Source organism: Cornus florida, unplaced genomic scaffold (genome assembly GCF_030987335.1).
Source record: "Cornus florida cultivar Cherokee Brave unplaced genomic scaffold, ASM3098733v1 CherokeeBrave_3.0.0_Hap2_Chr02, whole genome shotgun sequence".
Lineage (NCBI taxonomy): Eukaryota > Viridiplantae > Streptophyta > Magnoliopsida > Cornales > Cornaceae > Cornus > Cornus florida.
Window position 1 is genome coordinate 43,288,677 of NW_026775572.1, and position 23,035 is coordinate 43,311,711.

The following is a 23,035-nucleotide window of genomic DNA, read 5'->3' on the forward strand; positions in this document are numbered from 1 at the left end:
CCGTCCGGTTTAGGAGTCATTGACCTAACGCTCGACCTCATGAATCGCTAGAAAACTTAATAAATCAACACATTGCACTATGCTTCCATCTTTAATCCTTAGGATTAGTAAAAAAAAAAAAATCGAATGAAAAGAACAAGCGCACCTAGATCAATAAAACTTTAATAAAAGGTCCACTCTTTGTATTGGTGATCAGTATTAGATTTGTGTACTAATTTGAGGGTAAGGATGTGATCATTTCTTTAGTTGGCTAAGATAGCAACATATTTAATGCCGGTTCACTCAAAAAGGATTCTAGAGTTGTTTTGATTTGCATGATCATTTTCTTGATGTATGGAGGACCATACTTGTTTGCTTGGTGTTGAGATTTTGGAAGATTGCTTAGAAAGAGTTGAAAAATTGCATACTTAAAATAGTTTTCTCCCAATACTTGTTTGCAATACTGGTGCCTCTTTTGTGAGAATAAACTTAGTGTTTGTGGGTATCATTTCTGGAAACCCTCACGAGACTTCACTCGTCCACTAGGGGTAACCTAGGGGTTTAAAAGGCTTGTTGCATGCGCTAAATGCAATCGTGTTCCCTACGAAAGTGGCGTTATCCATTTATTACTTTCTAGTTCGTAGTTGTTTAGTTGTTCATTTAATTCCTTTACTTTATAGTTCATTGCTAGGGACTAACAATATTTAAGTTTGGGGGTATGATGAGCGTGATCGGTTGGTCAATTAACATCAACCTTCGCAATAGCACGAATCATTGTAAAATAGGGCTATTGGTCGGGTAAGTCGAACCACAGGGACTACGCTAGTCTAATACAACCTAAATGTCTAGAATCATTCTTAGAATGATGAAGGGTGTATAGAGGTTTTGTTGGATGTCACTTAAGCTAGGAAATTAAAAGTGCATAAAACAATAAATTGCAAGAATTCAAGGGAGTGAGTACAAGTAAAGAAGGCTAGGGAAATGAATCCACCTCCATCCCTATACACATGCTAGGTTAAGATTAATTTAAGGGGAAAACAACATATATGATAGTCATGATACATAACAATACTAGGTTGCTATAATATCCTTAAGAAGTTCATTTAATTAGAAAGGCAAGAATAAACCATCAAAGGTTCACATGATCAACTACCTAAACTAAAATGTAGCTTAGGACATGCTTACTAAGCCAAGGATTATCAAGCCCTAATTTAAATGGTGAATGCACATAAAGCTAAGAATCAAGTATAGCCCATCAAAGGGAAACCCTAAGCCATGAACTATCTAGGTTCTCCAACTCCATGCCATTAAAACCATTCCATGATCTAACTTCCATTGTCACCATGGAAGTGCAAGCAATATGATTAAGAAAAGCAACCATCCAAGACAAGATGAATAACTCACAATAATCATTTAAAACATTCAACATTCATTACAACAAAAATGAGGCTCTTGACCATGGAAAGACTATCAAAAATACATTGTAATCCCCAAAAATAAACTATACTAACACATGCTTACAAGGGAGGGGTTTCATCACCTCCCTAGATGAGGTTTAGTTACCCATTGGTGAACTAGAAGAAGGAAGAAGCATCATCCTCATCTCCATTTTCGAGCTCCTACTGTAGCACTCAAGAACACCCTTCTCCTTGCTCTCTTCTCTCTCCTTTCTCTTGCTCAAGATAAAGCTTAATGATATATGTGGCCTTTGGGTAACCTTTTATGCTCCAACAATACCCTCTCTCCTCCAAGGAACACCTCCAACCACTTCATAAAGAAGGGAGATGGCATTGGGGAAACCAATGTGCAAGTGGGCTGAAATGAGCCATTTCCGAAGGGCATTCTGCCTGATTTTCGAGCACACGCTTGGTGACTTCGAGCACTCTAACTTAGTGCAATGTGCAACATGCTCCTCTTGCTCAGTGCTGACCTATTTTGGGAAAACTGCTATAACTTTGTGCCCCGAACTCCGAATGACGATCTGTTTGAAGCTTTGGAGAGCTGATTCAGTGCTTTAAAAACTTCATGTTTTGATGAAGACCCAATTCTCAAGTCTGGTTGGTCGAAAATGGGGAGAAAGGCAGTACATCAGTGCTGCTAGGCAGTTCTGCGCACCTCTGTTGTGAAGATCATAACTCTCTGCTCCGAACTCCGAATGATGAACCACTTGAAGATTTGGAAAGCTGATTCAGAGCTCTAAATCTTTCATGTTATGAGGGAAGTCCAGTTCTCGAGTTTGGAAGGTCAAAATGGCAAGCAAAGTCCAGGCTCTACTGCTGCCAGAATTCAGCATTGGCACCTTTTGTTGCTCAGGATTCCACAAGGCCTTATTCTTGTTCCATTTTGGCCAATGAACCTGAAAATGCATAAAAACATAGAATTGGAGTTAATCTACATAAAATAATTAATAACTGGACTTTGTTAATGTAATTTAGGGCGCTTGAATGTACATTATTCGGCGCTTATCAGAGCGCTAAAAAGTGTGCATTTAAACCCCTTAAGCGAGGGTATTTTAGTCCATTCATCTATCTTAATTTATCCGTTTTAGTACTTATTTGTGTTTTTTTGTCTATTTCAAGTCAATAATGTTAAAACGAGCTAAAAATAGTTTCTTAAGGCCTTTTTGGAGTCAAACTAAGTGTTAGTAAGAATTTAGAGCAAAATGAGGCTGATTTGGAGCAAAAAGAAAGCTGATGCTGAAAGCTGCCAAGTGAGATCGATCGAACTCTGATCCTAGGGCCGATCCTAAGGCTCTCAAAGCCTTGTATATAAGAGGGATTCAACCATTTTTTGTTGAGAGATTCATATTTTAGATTGTAATTTCTATATTCTCTTTAGTTTCTCTCTCTAGAAAGTTAGAGATTAGGGTTAGAAAAAAAGAGGGAAGTGAAGGCACATCTCAAGATCCATCTCTAGATCTACTCTCTCTCTCTCTCTAGAGCTTCAAAGAAGAAGAAGAAGAATATGGAGCCATCTGTATCTTCTTGGTTGCAGGTCCATCTCTCTGATGGAGTTTCCTGGTGGCTGTGTTGGCATTTGTGTTGGCCTCTTGTATATTCTGCTCCTTTTATATACAATCTTACCTTTTATCTATATATATATATATATATATGTTTATGAAGAAAAATATTAAAATCTAACGAAAATATCTTACCCATCAATTTTGAACAAGTTATTTTACACTCCTTGACTGAGGAACTCGACCTCAACCTTGACTTAAATCTTTGCCAAACACTAAAAAATAAAATATATATATATTTTACCTGAAAAAAAAAAAAATTTATAAAGTTAAAATTTTGTATGAAAAATCATTTATAGTAAGGCTTCATTTGTTTCGAGAGAGCCACACTGTAAATGATTTTTTATACAAAATTTTGACTTTATAATCTTCATACAATCCTCTTTCAAATGGTTAAATTTGCTCTTCAGTATTTCTACAAAACCATGAAAAAATGACCCGAGTACTCATGAAAATTGTCATCAGATAGACCTCATGGTAGAATTACTCTTTCTTATATCTGTTTCACGCATACAAATTTGTCTCACTCCAACTCAAACTCTTATTATTATTATTTTTTAATTTATGAGAAAATACCTTTAAGGTTTCAATCAATTTCACTCAATGGCTGGTCAACACGATTTTGGACAATGACAACCTGAGTTTCAAATGACATATTTGCCCCTTAATATTTTATTCAATTGATTCAAAAAAATACCAGGTATGTTAAATGGCCAACTCCCCTTCTGTAATCCATCTCTTTGTCATCCCCAAACACCATCATAACCACCACCACTCCCAGACACCTTGGCAACCATCGCCACCACCACCACAATAGAAAAATCAAAAATCAAAAATCAAAACAAGCCCAAACATAGCCATACACTACCCCCACCACCACCATAATCAGATACTACCACCACCAAAAAAAAAAAAAAAATACACCAAGCACCACCACAACCAGACACCACCTCAATAGAAAAAAGAAATAGAAACAACCCCAAACACCATCACTACAACCATCGGAAAAAATATAGATTGATTATCTTGGATTTCAATTTTGTTACATTCCACAAGGTACTCAATTTTGCTGAATGGTTCTCCTTCAGGTTTCATACAGCCTTTTAAAGGATTGAGACAGGGTTGTCCTCTCTCTCTCCTTCTTTTTACTTTGGTAGCTGATTAATTTTCTCAACTACTCAACACAATAGTGTGCAATGGGAAAATTAAGTTATCTTATACTGCTCTAAAGGCTCGTTCTATAATCTGTCACACTTTTTTTGCAAACGATCTGTTGATTACTTGCAAAGCCTCAATTTCAAATGCAAGATCTATTCAAGAGATATTTCAGATTTTTGGAGCTACCTCTGAACTTCAAATCAATTATAGTAAGAGTAGTGTCATCTTCTCTAAATCTGTTAGAAGGAAAAGAGCTGTCTTGGATTTACTTCAATGTAAAGAAGAAATGTTTCCTTTAAAATACCTGGGAATTCCTTTATGTTTCTCTGGGCTTAAGAGATCCCACTGTAATGTTCTTCTGGATAAAATTTCCAGAAAACTTAATGATTGGAGTACTCGTCTGTTATCACTAACAGGTAAAGTTAAATTGGTCAAGACTGCTTTTAACTCCTATTTGCTTGTATTGGAGCAGTGTTTTTCAATTACCAATTGTTGTCATTAATCAAATTCAAAAGCTGTGTAGAGACTTTATCTGGGGCAGCAGGGATAATTTAAAGAAGATGCATCTCATGAGCTGGGATTTAATGTGTAGACCAAAAGCTGAAGGAGGTCTGTGAATTCAAAAATTGAAGGATTTACAGGTTACATCTCAATGCGTTTTGGCTTGGGACTTCTTGTTAAGCAAGGACAGGCTTTGGGTATCTTGGTTTCACTCCAGGTATACTTTACATTCCACCTTCTGGAATGCAATTCCTAAGATTACTCATTTAATTTTGTAGAAGAACTTGCTTAGTGTTAGAGATTTAATGAAGAATAAGGTCAAATTTTCAGTTGGCACTGGTCATCTTTTCAAAATATTAACTGATCCTTGGTGTGAGGGTGAATCAATGTTGCAGAAATTTGGTCATAGAGTGGTTCGCAGGCTGGGGCTTTCCTGGGATTCTCTAGTGGATTGTCTTATAGTTAATGGACATTGGAATTTTAATTTGGTGCAAGATGACATTTTTAAACCTATATGTGATTTTTTACAATCACAGCCTATATCTGATAGGCCAGACAGATTAACTTGGGATGGAGGCAATTTTAGCTTTAAGATTGCTTGGCAGAGTTGTAGAGAAGTACATCCAGAGGTTGATTGGTATAAAGTTTGTTAGGGAAAAGCGAGACCACGCTGGTCTGTCCATGGAGTATTTTTATTTCAAGACAGGTTGCCATCTATGCATAATTTACAGAAGAGAAATGTGAGTTTGGCTTCAAGGTGTTCACTCTGTTTTCAAGCTATAGATATTAGAGATCATGTATTTGTGGATTGTATCTTTTCAAGGAATTTCTGGATGTGGTTGGATGATTCTGTAGGATGGAGAATGGTTTTTCCAAACATTACCACAGTGGATAGTTTATTGCACTGGTTTTTATATCAGTCAAGTAAACTGATGCACACTCTTTTTATTGCGGGCTTATGGGATATTTGGCAAGAAAGAAATAGACGATTGCATGGTTCTACATCTAGCACTTCTGCAGAAGTGGCTCGACACATTTTGTTTGAAGTCCTAGATATTTATCATGTCTCTATTCAAGATATTGTTTAGACTGGATTTTTGTGTTTTCTTCAGTATTGGAAATGGCCCTTTTATTTTATTGTTTGTTACATTTCCAGTATTGTTATGAGGGAATGCCCTCTGTGCGCCTATAATATTTTATCTTTTATTTATACAAACACTAATTATGAAGAAAAAAAAAAAGATATGGCCAACCCAACACCAACATAGCCTCCCGCCCCAAGCGTGAGAAGAATTTGAAGAACCATGTCCGTCTTCAACAGCAATGCTGATGCCTACTACGATAAGCTCCTCTCCGACTATAGGGGTATCACATCCATCGACCTATTCGATGCGTCCAAATTCCCCACCCGATTCGATGCGTTCTAGTGGAACCATTTTGGGTTCAGACAAGGAATTGAGACCCAGAAAGCCCTAGCAGTTGAGAACCATAAACAGGTTGCGGCAGCACCACCACCAGAGTCGCCGCTGTTGAGCATTTATTGCTCCGCCACCGCAGAGGCCAAGATTCGAGTCTACTGCCACCCCCACCACGAGGCACCCTAACTCGAACTCAATTCGTATACACATACATATACATACATTACCTCTTAAATCCCAATCTAAAACCTTATATATATATATATATATATCACTGCCACCCTCACCATTTTTACCACCATCATCTCCACCCATGACGATCTCAATCGAACACAATCGAATTGATGGAAAGGCAAGGCCAAGCCAAGCTTGATACTGATTATGGATGATTGCATGAAGTGGTAAATAATGGGTCAATTTGGTCCATTAAAATTAGTCAGAAAAGGGCATTCTGATCATTTCATGATCAAAAGTAAATGTTGACTAGCCAAAGGAAGATTAAGCCTTTTTACAGGTCAGAAGGGGGTATGGATGCAAGATTTTAAAACCCTAATGGGTGTCATTGTAAACAAAAACAAAACACTGACTTGCATCTAAATGACATTGATCAAAACATCATGTGTAAGTACAATTAACCCATTTATTTATTTATATTATTATTTATTTATTTTGTATAACGATAAAATACCACTTGATGAAGCAGTTTGGTAGTTGAATCCTGTCTTTTTGTCGGTTAGGAACCCAACGGTCTAAAATTGTCTAACAGTGGAGTTGAAGGTCTACCTGTTTTTTCGCGGGGCCTCTCATCAATTTGATCCATTCAAAACACCAAAGTCCCAAAATAAGCTCTCTGCATTGTCTTTTAATAAGAGTCTTTTGAGTCTCTATCTGTCTCTCTTTTACACTGCGCGTGGGAGAGAAGAGATTACAACTCCATCTCCTACGCCTGAATCTTGTTTGTCTGCAACAACAACAACAAAAAAATTTCTCAAACATTTCCAAAGTTTTATACACCAAATCATTTTCCTTATTTTCTAAATTATTTTTCTAATTCTCAGGTACCCATCTCTTATCTTGTCTTTCTAAATTAGTTTCATTTATGTTCTTTTAATGTAGATTTATGCTTGTATAAATATATGTGTGTGTCTGACTCTGAATAAATGTATGTATTTTATGCTGGTTTCAATCATGGTTTGTATCTTTGTCATCTTTATCATCTATTTATTGAACCCTATTCATATTTGGAGCTAGATGCATTACCAATTGTGGTTACTTATTTCTACATATTTGAGTGTATCCTCATTATTGGTCATTATGATGGACCCATCCTCACCATGTGAACTAGTAAATTACCCATGCAACTCACTGCATCACAATGCAAAACACTATCATCCTAAGAAAATAATTTATATCTTCGGCAATACATTATATTGTGTTACCATGTAACGAAATTATTAAATTAATATTTAAAATTTAAAATTGTTACATTAATAATTAAAATTATCATATTGATGATGTAAATACGTATAATAAAGAACGGATGAAAAAATATAAGAGATGGTCATGATTCTTTTCATTATTTAGTGTTTCTAACCGGATGCTTAGGAGAAAAAATTAGAGATAGATTTTACTTTTAAGGGTAAATTACATTTGTTTAATCTCCTTAAGACTACTATTACAAAACTTTAAGAATAATTATTCGGTACACGTGGAACCAGAAATTATAGTACGGTAAACTATGCGCTAACCATGGTCGTTTTTTTTTTTAAATGACTCATCTGAATATTTGGAATGCATTCTATTGTGTGAAATGCCATGCTTACCCTTATTTTATACTCGGTAGCAATGTTTTTTTTTATTGTATTTTATTTATCTAACAAAAAATAAAAGTGTGCAACGACCCCTCTCTCTCTCAAAAAACACGCACACACGTCTGTAGCTCTCTCTCTATGGCCACCGCACTGTTCTCAAACTTCAGATACTCCGACAGCCCCACCGTCGTCGGAGGAATCTGGGTCTGGACTGCTGTGGTCGGCAAAGCCATCTCATGGCTTCTCATCCACCAAACCACCTCCTACAATCCCTCAATTCTTCATGACTGTTCCATTCTACTCTCTCAATTTGAGATATATATGTATATATTCCGAATACTAGCCTACTAGGGATTTTATGGTTCCAATTTGGCTTTGTAATGAAATTATAAAATTGGGGTTCAATCAAATTGGTTTTTTTGCTCATATTAGGGTTTCCATTTCATGATAATGATGGATTTTGGTATGGGAATCTCGTCGACTGGATGGGTAAAGTCCTCGCCACTACAATTCGCATCAAATTTTCAATTACAGTAACTTTATGGATATTGGAACATTGGGAATTTTCAAATCTTGATTCCCTTCATATTGGTGGTCAGAAACTTAGGCCACTCGAGTCACAGATTATGCCTATATATGCCTCTCACTCTCTCTATATCTATATATGTGTCTATACGTATATATGTGTGCTGGTGATATCTAGGCAAGTCGGTTTGAATTGGTTGGTTTTGGAAGGAAAAGATAGAGTGAGATGATATCGGTGGCGATAGTGGCGGAGCTGTTGGAGGAGTACACGGTGCTGCTGGCGAGGGTGGTGGTGGAGCATCTATTCCACGAAGCACCATTGCCGTCTCCGAGGCGGGTCCGTTTCCTCATACTCCCCAATCTTCCCTTCCCCTTCCCCCTCATTCTCTCATTAGAGACCCTGCTGCTTGATTTTTTATTATGTAATTCGATTTGAATTTCGATTTGTTTGTATATAAATTGAGTTTTTTTCTTCTTTTTCCCTTTTGATTCCGTCGAAGAATATGTAATTAGCATGTATATCCCTTGACAATTTAGCGTTCACTAACTTTTAAATTGGTTAAAATATGAACTTTAGGGTGAATTTGAGGCTTACCATTAGCATATTTGCCACTATCTTGTTTTGAATTGTTCATCAGATTATTGTGCTTTGGTTATATGAATTTACTTTCTTATATGGGTTACTGTGTTCTTGTGTTTGTGCATGTCTCTGTGTGTATATCTATGCACATGTAATTCGTAATATACTACTATTAAATGCATGTTTAATATAGTTGATCTATTAATTATTTTACTTATTTTAAAATATACTAAATATTTATTTACATTGCTTTGATATTAATTTTTTATATGAAACTAAATAATTTACAAATTAAATTTATATTTAATATGTATGTGTAGTATCTAATTAACTATATAAAATATTAGTTAGATAATACATATAGTTTGTAAATTTTAAAATATTTGTTAGATAATACATATAGTTCATTTGAGTGGAAGAGTCATTTGTCCTAACAAAACTATATAAAATATTAGATAATACATATAGTTCATTTGAGTGGAAGAGTAATTTTGTCCTAACAAAACTGTGAAAATAAATAATTTACAAATTTAAATATGTATGTGTAGCATAAAAATTATATAAAATATTAGTTAGAAAATACATATTGTTCATTTGAGTGGAAGAGTAATTTTGTCTTAACAAAACTTTTAGTAGGATACTTATGTCATTTCAAATCACGTGTTAATGTTAAAGAGGCATTTTTACAATGTTAAAGGGCATATATGTAATTGCACAAGGTGTTACTCACACTCACACTTAACGGCAGGGGTGCTAATGGCACTGGGTGTGAATATCACAAGCCAAAAGTTTAATCTACTTGTAATTGAGACAAACCTCAGGATATGTCTGTACTTTAACCCTAACTTAATATATTATTTTGTATGAAGTGGCTGCTATTTAGAGCTTGTTTGTTGGAGTTTTTATCGTTCTAACAAGTAATGGCTGAAGTCCAGACTTTTATATGTATATACATCTTGTAAAAATATATATTTATGTATTGCTACCCTTGCCTTGGAATTTCTCAAATTCATTATAGTTACTTTGCATTATGGTCCAAATTTTATAGTTTGAGAGATATAGCAAATAGTCAAATTACGAATATATATACACCTACATAGAATTTCTTTTAAGATGGTTTGGACACGTGCAAAGTTGGCCACTAAGTACACCAGTTAAAGAAGAGTGACAGGGGCTGTATTGACAGTAATATTAGGGAAATGGAAAGCTTAAAAGCAACATGGATAGAATTTGTTAGCAAAGATATGGTAACATTTGATTCAACAGAATCTATGGCCTTAAATAGAGAAGAAAGAAAAAATAGGATTCATCGAGCTAACTCCAAGTAGTTGGGAAAGGCTTTACTGACTTTCATAGACTCTCTGTTGTTGGCTCAAAAGAAATATTCATTTATTAGGCTGAGTCTCATAATTTGTTTCTCATTTTTATCAATAGTTATTGGTTTCCATTATGTTAGATTTTTGTGCATATTGTACATGTATTCTATGCTTGTGTGAATATAAGTGTTTTGAGTGTGTATATTTGCATGGAAATAGGTGTGCATGTTGTGACACGCTCAGATTAATCCTGTTTCTGTAATTAAATGTAAAGTTTTGGTCCTACAATAAATCTTCGTTAGCTTGGAGGCAACTGATTGTTCTTAGTTTTTGGGTGTGACACCATTTTGTTTGCTTAGAATTGAGATACAATAAAGCTGTGTATCAGAGATCTGTTGCTTCTATAAATAAACATGCAGTTGAAATTATGCAATAACTAGACCATTTCCATTTATCAAACTTGTTTGCATTTTCAGGTACCATTGTCAACTCTACACAGCTATTCGGATATATTCCTATCTGAATTTGTACTTTAGACCAAAAAATGTCATGGTTTAGGAAATCACCTGCCAAACATTCAGATGACGAATCAGATAAAAAGCGAACCTCTAAACCCACGAGAACTTCTTCTGAACCTGTGCTCATTAAGCCAGATTTCAATGACGATACGTCAGCAGCTAGAAACAAAACCAGGAATGGTTTCCGCAACAAAGAAGAACTGGACATGATGTCTCAGCAAGAATTGGAGGGCTATGCTGTGGACAGGGCTGAGGATACTACGAAGTCCGTCAATAACTGTCTGAAGATTGCCGAGAACATCAGAGAGGATGCTACAAGGACCCTTGACACTTTGCATGAGCAGGGAGATCAAATCCACAGGACTCACCAGAAGGCTGTTGATATTGACCAGGATTTGAGCAAGGTTTGTTTTCTCATTTTCTCTCTTCCATTTTTTCTTTAATTTTTGCAAAAAGAAAATATAGGTCAAAGTTGATTATTTCCAGTTGACTCTACCACTGCATCCATTAAACTTGCATGACATTTGGATTCTTTGTCCTACTGCATCCTTTTATCTAGTAAATTGGATGCCTTGAATGAGGAGCTTTCAATTGAAGAAAACTCATTTTCATTCTTCTGATCTGACTTGTGGATTGTTCCTCAATATAGAAAGCCTCGGCTCTCAATCCATGCTCCAAAAATAAATTAAAAAGAATAGGAGGTCCATCTAATGTGGTATTTACCTTAACTGGACTGTCATTTAATGGTGTGTCCATCTAATGTGCAGTTCATTGTGTTTTTACTTACCGTGTGTCCATTATTCTGATTTTTGTTCTTGTTCTCTCAGTCTCTCTTCTTTTTGTGTGTGTGTGTGTGTGTGTGTGGCTTTTAGTAGTGATCAAATAATGGTATGTCCATCTAATGTTCGGTTCATTGTGTTTTTACTTGCTCTGTATCCATTTTTCTGATTGTTCTTGTTCTCTCAGTCTCTCTTCTTCTTCTTTTTCATTTATTTATTGTGGCTTTTAGTAGTGATCGAAACAGTCTTCAGAATCATATATTGTTGAATATCAGGGTGAAAAGCTGTTGGGAAATCTTGGTGGCATGTTCTCTAAGCCGTGGAAGGCAAAGAAGACACGTGAGATTAAAGGGCCTGCAGCCACAACAGGTTTCCATACACCCCTTTCTCTCCTTAATATTATTGACAATGTAATATTTATATATGAACTTGAATATAAAAATATGACAATTATATGTCACTATTGAGCCTTATAACTTGGTGATTACTCATATTTGATTTCTTTGGTTTGTTTGACAGATAATCATACCAGAAGGCACAATTATGAGGATAGGGAGAAGTTGGGTTTAGCTCCAGTACACAAGGGAAAATCGCGTACCCCTCCTCCTGAACCAACAAATGCCTTACAGAAAGTTGAGGTATGTGGTTATGATCAAATGACAGAGCAAATCATGTCAATCTTTACAAACATATATCTCATTGCTAATTATCTGGGGTTTTCCAAAATCAGATGGAGAAGTCAAAGCAAGATGATTCACTTTCAGATCTTAGCAACATCTTGGGTGATTTAAAGGGCATGGCTGTAGACATGGGATCTGAACTTGATAGGTCGGTTGTGCTTGTATTTATCACTTGCAGCGCATAATTTTTTTCTTTTTTTTATTTCTTTTTTCACTTTCTGATTAGCTTTAGAATTGGAGGATAAAGTAGTTTCTCATCAGTTATTTATTTATTATTTTTATTTATTCATTTTTTTTTTCCAAAAATATGTTTGGTTTTTAGCTTGGTTGGCCATGAATGGAAGTGACCTTCCTTTTGGTATATCCGCATAGGGCATTGCACGGTATTCAAACCAAATGTTATAGGCACCTGTGTTTTTTTCCCCCCTGAATTAATAGGCCTCTGTTTTCAGATAAACAAAATGAACTTTTGAATGTAATATCTAAAGCTATTATCTAACATATATACATATATATGTCCTGCCATTTTAAGTACGGTTGATATTAAATGTATTATGTTAAGGTATAAAAGTAATAAGATTTATGCAGCAAATCTAGGTTTCTCTTTAAAAATCACCAAAAATACTTCTGTTACATTATCCCATCCCTCCTTTTTTGTATATCAAGTTATTTTGACAGTGATGAAGATTCAAATGTGCAATTTACTGACTTTTTTTTGTTATGAGAGTAATGGGAAGGATTTATGTTCCTTATGCTGAACGACTCATTCCAATTTTAATGTTCCTTCTCTATTTTGTTTTTGCCTTGTTTTGTTTTTTTTTTTTTTTTGTTTTCATTACTTTTGTGTTTATATATTGTTCTAAGAAAGATGCAAAATGCAGGCAAAATAAATCTCTTGATCATCTACATGATGATGTGGAGGAGCTCAACGAACGAGTGAAAGGTGCCGATCGACGTGCACGTAAATTGGTTGCGAAGTGAAGCCTTGTTTCAGAATACCAACTTGCTGAACTTCTGACTCTGCATTCAACTTCAAACCCGTTTGTTCGTTTCAAATTTTCTTTTTTCCATGTAAAATTTATCAGTATTTTCATATGGTATATTTATCCTTTGATTGTTTTACATGCTACAATAAAAAAAAAAATTGTTATCCTAATGATGTGATGTCAATTTTTTTTCTTCTCTCTCTCACTCACTCACTCACTCACTCGTGAACATCTAAAAGGACTTGGTAACTGCTAAAATAGCTCCATTTTTGAGCTCTATACTCTTCCTCATTTACTTCTGCTGTGAGAGAAACTAGCGGTTCTATTCCAAAGGTGAAATTCATCACTATCAATGATAACTTTACGTTACTATTATTGTGTGAAATGGGTGAAATTTAAAATTTGTTACCATTTGCTTCTGAAGTGAATTTTATATCATTATAATAACTAGAGTTATCATTGATGGTGATAAATTTCACCCTAGGTTTTAGATCATTACAAATCTACAAGTTACTTGTACAAATGCCATGGTTAGGGCCCTTTTATATTCCAACCTGCAGTACCTAGCACTTAGTTCTCGCTAAAAATTCAAAAAAATATTACTCCTAAAATAAATTTATTTTTTAATTACCACCTAAAAATTTTGGTTCTTAAAAATTTAGTACTTGATTTTCTACCTTATCAAAGAACACCTTACTACATGACAGTGCGAAAGTTATGAAGGTTTAAAAAAATAATAATAATTTTAAATTCACAAGATCTGCCAGAAGGAAGGAAACAGATTGTTGAATTCTATATGTAATCTACCAGTTATATAGGCAATGGAATCCTCATAAACGTGCCAATTTGGCCCCATCTCTGAAATTACGATAAAAAAAAAAAAAAAAAAAAAATTCAACACTGTTAATGTGAAAACACAAAACATGACCCTCAAAAATGGAATTTAACCGAACCACATGCGTCACGACTCACAATCAATAATAAATATTGGTCATTGTTCATTAGCCTAGAGCGCTCAAGTGTGGAAATAAATAAATAAATAATGAAAAATAATTTGCAAGTGGAGTGGTATCCAATACTCTCATATGGGATTTCCACATTAGCGTAGGTGGCATTTTCTGTTTTGCACTTTACTTGAATTTCACCTATATATATATATATGAAAGCATATATAAAGGCTATGATATTAATTTTAAGTCTGAATTATCCCATAGAGCTAGTGACACTGTTCTCAACCATAAATTCTTACCGTTGCATTAGCATATGTTATGACTTCATATCATATACCCACTTGAGTTGAGTTGAGTTGAGTTAAGTTGAGGAGCTGTTAGAATATGTTGTATATTAGGATTAGAATTAATACTATATAAAGCTACCATAGGATTAGGATTACTTATTCACCATTGTATGGTAGGATTAAAATTAACATAGAGTTACCATATACATATATTTGTTTCCTTATCCGCCCCACATAGGTAGCTATATAAACCCATACAAACACTATATATGTGGAATTTGACTATATATATGACAAGACATGTACTACTGTGTGCGTATATATATAAATATATACATATACACATATATATAACGCGTAACTATGCGTGACTTCATTTGATGAGAAGATGGTGATTGCCGACTGCCGAGTGGTCACCACTGTCTTCTTGACAATCTAACATATATTTGATCATCATCATGTGTCTCTTGCCACCTCTCCTATTATAAACTCACCACCACCATAACCCCGCTGCCTTCTTGATCATCCACCTCTCTCTCTCTCCTCTCCTCTCCTCTCTCTCTCTAAACACCTACACCATGAAGAGCTCTCCCTCTTCGTTCACCCTCTCCAGCCACCGCCTTCTGCTTCTCATAACCAATTTTCTCCTCCTCATAACCATTTCATCAACCCAATTCCCTAATCCAACGTCGCCGGAAACCGCCGCTCCAAGGCGGCACCACCACCACCACCACTACCACTTCCAAAACCCACCTCCTGTTTGCTTTCAACTTCAAAGAATCCGCCACTGCACACCTCTCCCGCCGCCGCCTCCGCCGCTGCACTCGCTGCCATCGCCGGCTGACGAGATTGATCCAAGATACGGTGTAGAGAAGAGACTTGTCCCCTCCGGGCCCAACCCTCTTCATAACTGAAGAAAACCCATTTGTTATCATCCAATTTTCTCATCAACATGGGGCAAGAACTTCTCTTCCTTTCATCATTTGGTTCCATTTCTTGGCATCTTTTCATGAACCAAATCTTACCCTTTTTTTTCTTGATATATCTCTTTAATGGTCATATATGATCCCACTACGACCAGAAAGTTCTAACGTCATTTGTTTTCTTGATATTGCTATTTCCACGCTTGTTTTTGGGTTTGAATCTCTGTGTTTCTAAATCCTGATAATATGGGGTCACGTGTGGAAGCAGCAAAAACAAGCGTGGAAATAGTATAATGCAGGTGGAGTACTTTGTTTTGTTCAATTTTGGGTGGGGCAGGTGGAGTTCAAGAGAAGCCTATGAGTTTCATTAATTTTGGGGTGGGATGCCTACTGGGTTTGCGGTTGGTTTTGTTGTGAGGGTAAAATAGTAAAATCGCCCCTTTTTTTTTGGCCCTGTAGACTTGTAGTCCATCTATAATAAATAACATATTCATGTATAGTAGCTCTTGTGATGTGATCAATGAATATCAATTAATGTCTTTGCAGAGTTCACGCTTCTTTAGATCCAGATTGCCTTTTTATTTCTTTGGTGAATGCAAGAAGAGTTACTTTTTTACGTAGTATTTTGTAGTAAGCATTAGGTATTAAAATGAAAGAAAAAAAAAGTATTTATATATACTCCATCGGTATCATAATAATTGTCTATTTTTTTTTTTTTTTTTGAGTTGTCCTAAAATACTTATCCACTTGCCAAATTTAAACAACATATTTCACATCTTTCCATAAAATACCTTCAAAATTTTAAAAAATTTCAAACTTGATTATATATATTTAAACTTGAAAGGGTATCTTTGTAATTTTTAAAGGGGACAATACAATAATTACATGTCCCCTTAAAAAGTTCTACTCCCCAAAAGAGATATCTATTATGGGGATGGAGGGAGTAATAAAATTTGCAATTGTTTGTGTTTGTTTACAATAAAATATATACACATCATTCTTACGAGAATTAGCAACTGCTTTTGCTCGCAGAAGCAGTGTTTTCGCTTTAAAGTGTGTTCAACACTATTTCGAAACTTATTTGGTAACATAAATTTGTTACAAGATTTTTAAAAGAAAAATCATGAAAACATGTTTGGTAAAAAGTGCTGCAAGTTGATGTAGAACTGATTGCTATTAGATTTGCTTTTTTTTTTTTATATTTAGTAGTTTTTAGTAATTAGGTTTCTTTCCTTATTTTTACCGAATATTTAGAGTAAGTTTGTTTTTGAGCAGTTAGTTTCCTTACTTTTTTAAAATTTTCTTTATGCCGTTTCCTTAAGCTGCTAGTTTTCTTAAGTTTTTAGGATTTCTTTCATGACTGTTACGGTTTTTATTTATAAATACATGTGCTGCAAATCATTTATTTAATTATCAAATAATATATCAGATTTTTTTTAATTATCTTTTTGTTTGTGGAGTCAAAACACTCACATTGTGAATTCAAGGTCATCACTAGGTCACAAGTTTGAAAAATGATTTTTTTTTTATTATTTTTTTTTAACAGTACTTTTTTAGTGCTGAAGCAACCAAAAACATTATGCTTTCGATTTTGGCCCTTTTTTCGAAAGCATTTCTGTACTATTCAAAAAAATAGCAAACTATAAAGTATATTTCGTGCTTTGCTACGGTCCACTAACAAGAGTAAAAAAACACTAATTAAAAGCAGTTGCCAAAAGGTTACTAGTCATAATTTTCTGGATGGTTACTTTGGTGAATTGTTTATGGTGTTCAATTGTACGATGCCAACGTTGCAACCGTTATCGTATAATTTCTTGTGCATGTGACACCTCCCTAATTTTGGTGTGACGTGGCCTTGAATCACTGATCTACATTTAATGTCACAAATTGAGCAAAATCCAACACAACCACATTTCCTGACTTCCATGTCTTACTTTTTGGTCAAAATTGCTTATGACAGACCTTAGGGCACTTTGGCGAGTTCCCAACCAAAGTCATGGGCACATCGGCGTGGAAGGAAACCAGTCAATGGACAGAAAATATACTAAGCTAACAAACAATGAAGCAACATGGGAGGGGTCAAAAATGATAGTTGATGGGCTTTACAGAATAGCTCAGCTTTCCGAGCGATATATCCGTATTCAAGTATGATATATTTTTCAATTATTTTTATGTATAAGATTCGAATAGAGCAAATTTGACTCAAGATTCATTTTGATGCGAGTTTTATTTTAATAAAAATTGGGAACAAGCGGAGGAAATATTCCTAAAATATATTTTGTCTAATATTTTTACTTTCTATTTTAAAAAGTATATAAAAAAACCTCCTTAATCTTTTCACATTATGTAAAAATACCCCTTTGACATAAATTAGTGTTGTAATATTCGTTTTGTCCTTTTACTCTTCTGAAAATATCCAAGGAGATATATATATATGCTACTAATCTCATAATATATAGGTGTTGTGTGCACATTACATTTTATATATATATATATATATTTTGAAACTTTTTTCTCTATATATATATCTCTAAACCTTTTTTTTTTAAGGTTAATTTCACTGACATCCCCTCAGGTTTGGCCAAATATTACCTTGAAATATCTTTCGAAAAATCCTATCACTCGCACCCCAAATCACATTTTCATCAATGACACCGTCAAAATGTGTGTAAAATAACATTTTTACCCTCATTTTTTAATACCTTTTAATTTAAAATATCATAATTACTTAAGGACGAAATTACCCCATTCCCCTCACAGGTCACTCACACACTTTCTTTACTGGCACCGGCCACCTCCCACCACCACACCACTATGATGAATGGACCTTTTTGCTAATATATCTCTTCTTTCATCTCCACCACCTAATTCACTAGTTATTGCTCTTAATCATAAATGAATTTTTTTTTTTTTTTTAATTATTACTATTTCTTTCATAAATAGTTCTTCTGGTTTCTTTTTCTTTCCTTAAAAGGATTTGGAAAGAAAATGAAATTTTGAGAAAACTCGGAAGGTTATACATGAAGTTTCTATATTTGTTGAAGGTATCAACAAATTAGTGAGAAAGTAGAGAGAGAATAGAACCATATATATATATATATATATATATATATATATATATATGGTTCTATTCTCTCTCTACTTTCTCACTATATATATATATATATATATATATATATATGGTTCTATTCTCTCTCTACTTTCTCACTATATATATAAAATCGTGTATTCAATTTGCATATTCAATTTGTTGATGAAAATTCCAAGAAATTTCAATCTAAACCAAACGGTCTCTGGATTTCATCATCACAACTTCGGTCATTTCCTTTGGATTGCTTCACCTGATGAAGAACACGACATCACTAATTTTGAGTTTTCCGACCACAAAGTTTATTAACCAAACCCAAATTTGTTCAAACCCTAATTTACTCCCTTCATCGATTGAATTCACAAACCTTAAATTTTTATGGAACAATTAGAAAGAGAATGAGATACCCTGAATTTCTTTCTGTTTCCTTTTCACCTTTTCCTTAAGTACAATTTTTTCCACCTCCCATCACAACAATCTATAATAACAACAAATCACAACACTTGTTCTCAACAAATCGGCGCCGTTGATGGGTTGATGGTGTGCGTTTGACGGAGATCTGGTGGTGGAGATTATTGCCGCTACCAACACTGGGAGTAAAGTCTCAAATATATACGAATATATATATATATATATATATATATATATATATATATATACTACAATATATACATACTCATATGTATATATATAATTGTAAATTTGTAAAATATTTAGGGACAATTTAGTCTTTTAGGTTAAAGATTTTTTTGTCAAAGTCAAAGGGTATTTAAGTCATTTTACATGGTGTCAGAGGTCTAGAGTTAACGGTTGGGGTGTGAGTGAAAAATGGAGCAAACTTTTACAACATGAGTGATATTAATTTTTGAAAGTTATTTCAGGGTGATATTTGGCCAAACCCGAGGGGGTGCCATTGAAATTAACTTTTTTTTTAAAAAAAAAAAAAAAAACTTTGAGAATTTGTAGAATAAGGATTTGAATTTTTTGAGATTCCAATTTACTCTTTTCTACTAATTTTTTTTCTTTATTTTATTTTTTTTCGTACTGAGGACACCAAGTACGGCGCAGATCGGATACGGCCCACATGACACAAAATGGGTCAAGTAGGTGATCCTGATCCGAACCAACCAGTCTCAAGCTAGGCCTAAGATTGAACAGTGATGCTGAAGGCCTGCTAAAAATAATCGAGTCCATATCAAGGGAAGTCCGGAACATGGCCCAGTGCAAGGAATTAATTAGGAAACGTCTAGAACCATTGTAATAGTCTATAAATAGACTGAAAATAGAGGGAAAAGAGGGAGAAAAATATTGAAGTGTAATAAATCTCTGTTGAAATTAAGAGAAAAATTTCTTGTATTTTCAATTGGCGCTGTCTGTGGGAACGATGAAGATTGATTGATGATCGATCAAGGGTGATTTGATCGCGAGTGATTCGTAAGGAAGAAGCTGAATCAAGATCAACAAAATCATTATCTGTTTTGCAGAATTGAAATTCTGATTGTTTGTGAGAGATTTACGTTCGATTTATGCAGATCTGATCTATGCCAGTTCAGTCGATCAACGCGATTGTGTTTTGTTTGACGGAAATAAACCTGACGAGTTCACGGTGGAAGAAGTTCGGATCTGGCCTAGCAAGATCGGAATTCAGCTGATTTGAGTCTAGATCTAGTGCGATCGCATTAGCGAAACTCAGATCTGATTAGAAATTTGAAGTTAATGACTTTGTTTCGGTCAGGAATGATGATTGGAGGTGAGAGCTCAAATCCATTGGATAATGGCCAGCAGTCGAAGCTCGATAAGTTGATGAGTGTAATCGAAGCACTAAGAAGAGAGAATGCAGAATTGCGAGCTATAATGGAGCGTCGTGAGGCTCTTGCTCTTCCAAGGCTACCTCTAGTAGGAGAGGGAGTTGTGTCATCCAGTGTTGCTCATCATGATGATCCGGAAAGAAACAACCGTATGGATCTTCATCGCGAGGAGATTGTGCCAAGCGATTTACCTCCAAATGTCCGTCAGATGGAGGAGCGGGAATGATCTATCCACTTAGATCCGCATCGCGAACGGATCATGCGAGAAGAAGCCGCCGCTTTTGATCCAACTCAGGGAAGGTTACGACGTGATGAAGCAATGGAGTTTGGCCATCATGGAGCTCCATCGCCGTGGCATAGGGGATTTACAGAAGACAGATTGTTTGATCCACCCTACCGGCCTTCAATGGCGACGTATGATTACAGGAGTTCAGAAGGAACATCTGTAGATCCGAGGATTCCACCACGGTTTTCAAGGGAGAATGAAGCACTTCGTTCCTCCGCAAGAACGGTTGCATCACCGTTCACTAGCAAAATCCTGAACGCTCCGAATCCAAGGAAGTTTTCTATGTCGGTATTCATTCTGTTCGATGGAACGACCGACCCGATCAATCACATTTACCACATTCAGTTGAAAATGGCTTTGAGTATAAACAATGACCCTTTGATGTGTAAATGCTTCCTTATATTCTTAGTAGGGCCAGCCCTCAACTGGTTCAAGAATCTGACTCAAGGTTCAATCACTAGCTTCCAAGACTTGTGTGATAAGTTTATCAGCCAGTACTACGGGAATAAGCGCCCAGCAAAAGATGTTTCAAGCCTTTTCATTATGAAGCAGCATGAAGATGAACAATTTCAAGCTTTCCTCACCAGGTTCAATCTTGTCAAGAGCATGGTAATGGAATGTCACCCGTCTACAGCGGTTCAAGCATTCAAACTGGCCATGAACTAAGGGACACCATTCCACACAAGCCTGGTGGTGGATACACCGAAGACCATGGATGAGCTGAATGAAAGGTTTGATGGTTTCGTGCGTTTGGAAGAGGAGGAACAGCTAATGCGAGAAAAAACGTCAATTATCTCAACAGAAGAGAAGTCTAAAGCTAAGATTCAGCAAAAACAAGCTCCACCACAGCGTCAGACCTCTTGGAAGGCAGAAAAAAGGACCAGAGAAGAAGAGCTGGTTACTCCCCTCAAAGTCACTCTAGCACGATTGTATCAAGAGAACAAAGATAAGTTTCATCCTCCATTACCAATCAGACAACCTCTTGAACAGAGGGACCAATCTAAACATTGTGCTTTTCATAGTGACTTTGGTCATCAAACTAATAAATGTAGGAACTTAAGGAGGCAAGTGGAGATGCTGATTGCAATGGGAGACTTTGCAGGATATGTTCAAGGGCCAGCACAGAAGCAGAGCCGACCAACTGAGCAAGTCAAAAAAAATCAGAAGCTGAATCACCATAACGCTCAGCCCGTTCGGATTATAAATGCAATTCATGGCCGACCTGAACAGACAGCAGAGTCTGAAGAGTTGTTCCGAACGTGTCTCTGTCAAGCACAGATGAAGAGGAGGATAGGTAGCGTAAATACTCTGCACCAGCAGCGTGTATCAACACAGATAAAGTTCGACAGAATGGATTTGCTGCGAGTTCAGGTTCCTCATGAAGACCCTTTGGTTGTTAGCTTGACGGTCACCGAATACCTGGTGCGAAGAGTGCTAATTGATCCAGGGACAGTGCGAATGTTATGCAAAGGGTCACTTTCGATCGGCTAGAGATTAAGCCGGAGGCGCTTAAATGCACTGGAAATCCGTTGTTGGGGTTTGATAGAAAACGAGTAGAACAGATTGGTGCAGTAGAATTGTTTGTCCGAGCTGCCAAGAGGGAACTTGTTGAAAGCTTTGTAGTAGTTGAAATCTATCCATCGTACAATCTGCTAATGGGAAGAGGGTGGATTCATAGGGTCCAGGGAGTCCCATCGACCCTGCACCAGGTAATGCGATGTTTAAGCCCGAATGGAAGCAAGGTGATTGATATCCATGGGGATCAAGTTGCTGCCAAGGAATGTTACTCGGTAACTCTGAAAGCCGCAGGGAAGGGAAAAGCTCCCGTCCACTCTATTAGCCTAGCAGAGCAATTACCGAAGCCTCCCCCCAGCACGAACGGGGAGGAGTAGCCCCCGATGTTGACCGATGAGCCTTTAATTAATGTCCAGATTGATCATTTGAGGCCAGACCGAACCACGAAAGTGGGCTCAAGGCTTGCAGAGGAAGAAAAGTGCCAGTTAGTTGATTTCTTCTCCCATAATGCAGATGTGTTCACTTGGAGTCATTCGGACATGCCGGGGATCGACCCCTCTATCTCTTGTCATTCCTTTAATGTAGATCCGAGCGTTAAGCCTGTACGGCAAAAGCAAAGGAGGTTCGCTCCGGAGCGTAACCTGATCATCGCTGATGAAGTTGATAGATTGCTGGAAACCGGGTTCATCAGAGAGGTTCAATATCCATCCTGGCTGTCGAACGTGGTTGTAGTGCAAAAGAAGAATGGAAAGTGGAGAGTTTGCATTGACTTCACAATCTGAATAAAGCCTGCCCAAAGGATAGCTTTCTACTTCCAAAGATTGATCAGATGGTGGATGCTATGACCGGATATGAACAATTGACCTTTCTGGATGCTTATTTAGGCTACAATCAAATCCCAATGGATC

General features: G+C 36.1%; 1 protein-coding gene across 1 annotated transcript; it reads left to right on the plus strand.

Annotated features, from left to right (window-relative positions):
* The first annotated feature begins 7,942 nt into the window (after nt 1-7,942).
* LOC132294810 (putative SNAP25 homologous protein SNAP30) lies at nt 7,943-13,440 on the plus strand. Its single transcript, XM_059792812.1, has 6 exons — nt 7,943-8,748; nt 10,784-11,229; nt 11,880-11,973; nt 12,124-12,242; nt 12,335-12,432; nt 13,166-13,440. Exons 2-6 carry the CDS (start codon nt 10,852-10,854, stop codon nt 13,263-13,265), a joined length of 789 nt encoding a protein of 262 aa, XP_059648795.1. The 5' UTR covers nt 7,943-8,748; nt 10,784-10,851; the 3' UTR covers nt 13,266-13,440.
* Nucleotides 13,441-23,035: the final 9,595 nt, after the last annotated feature.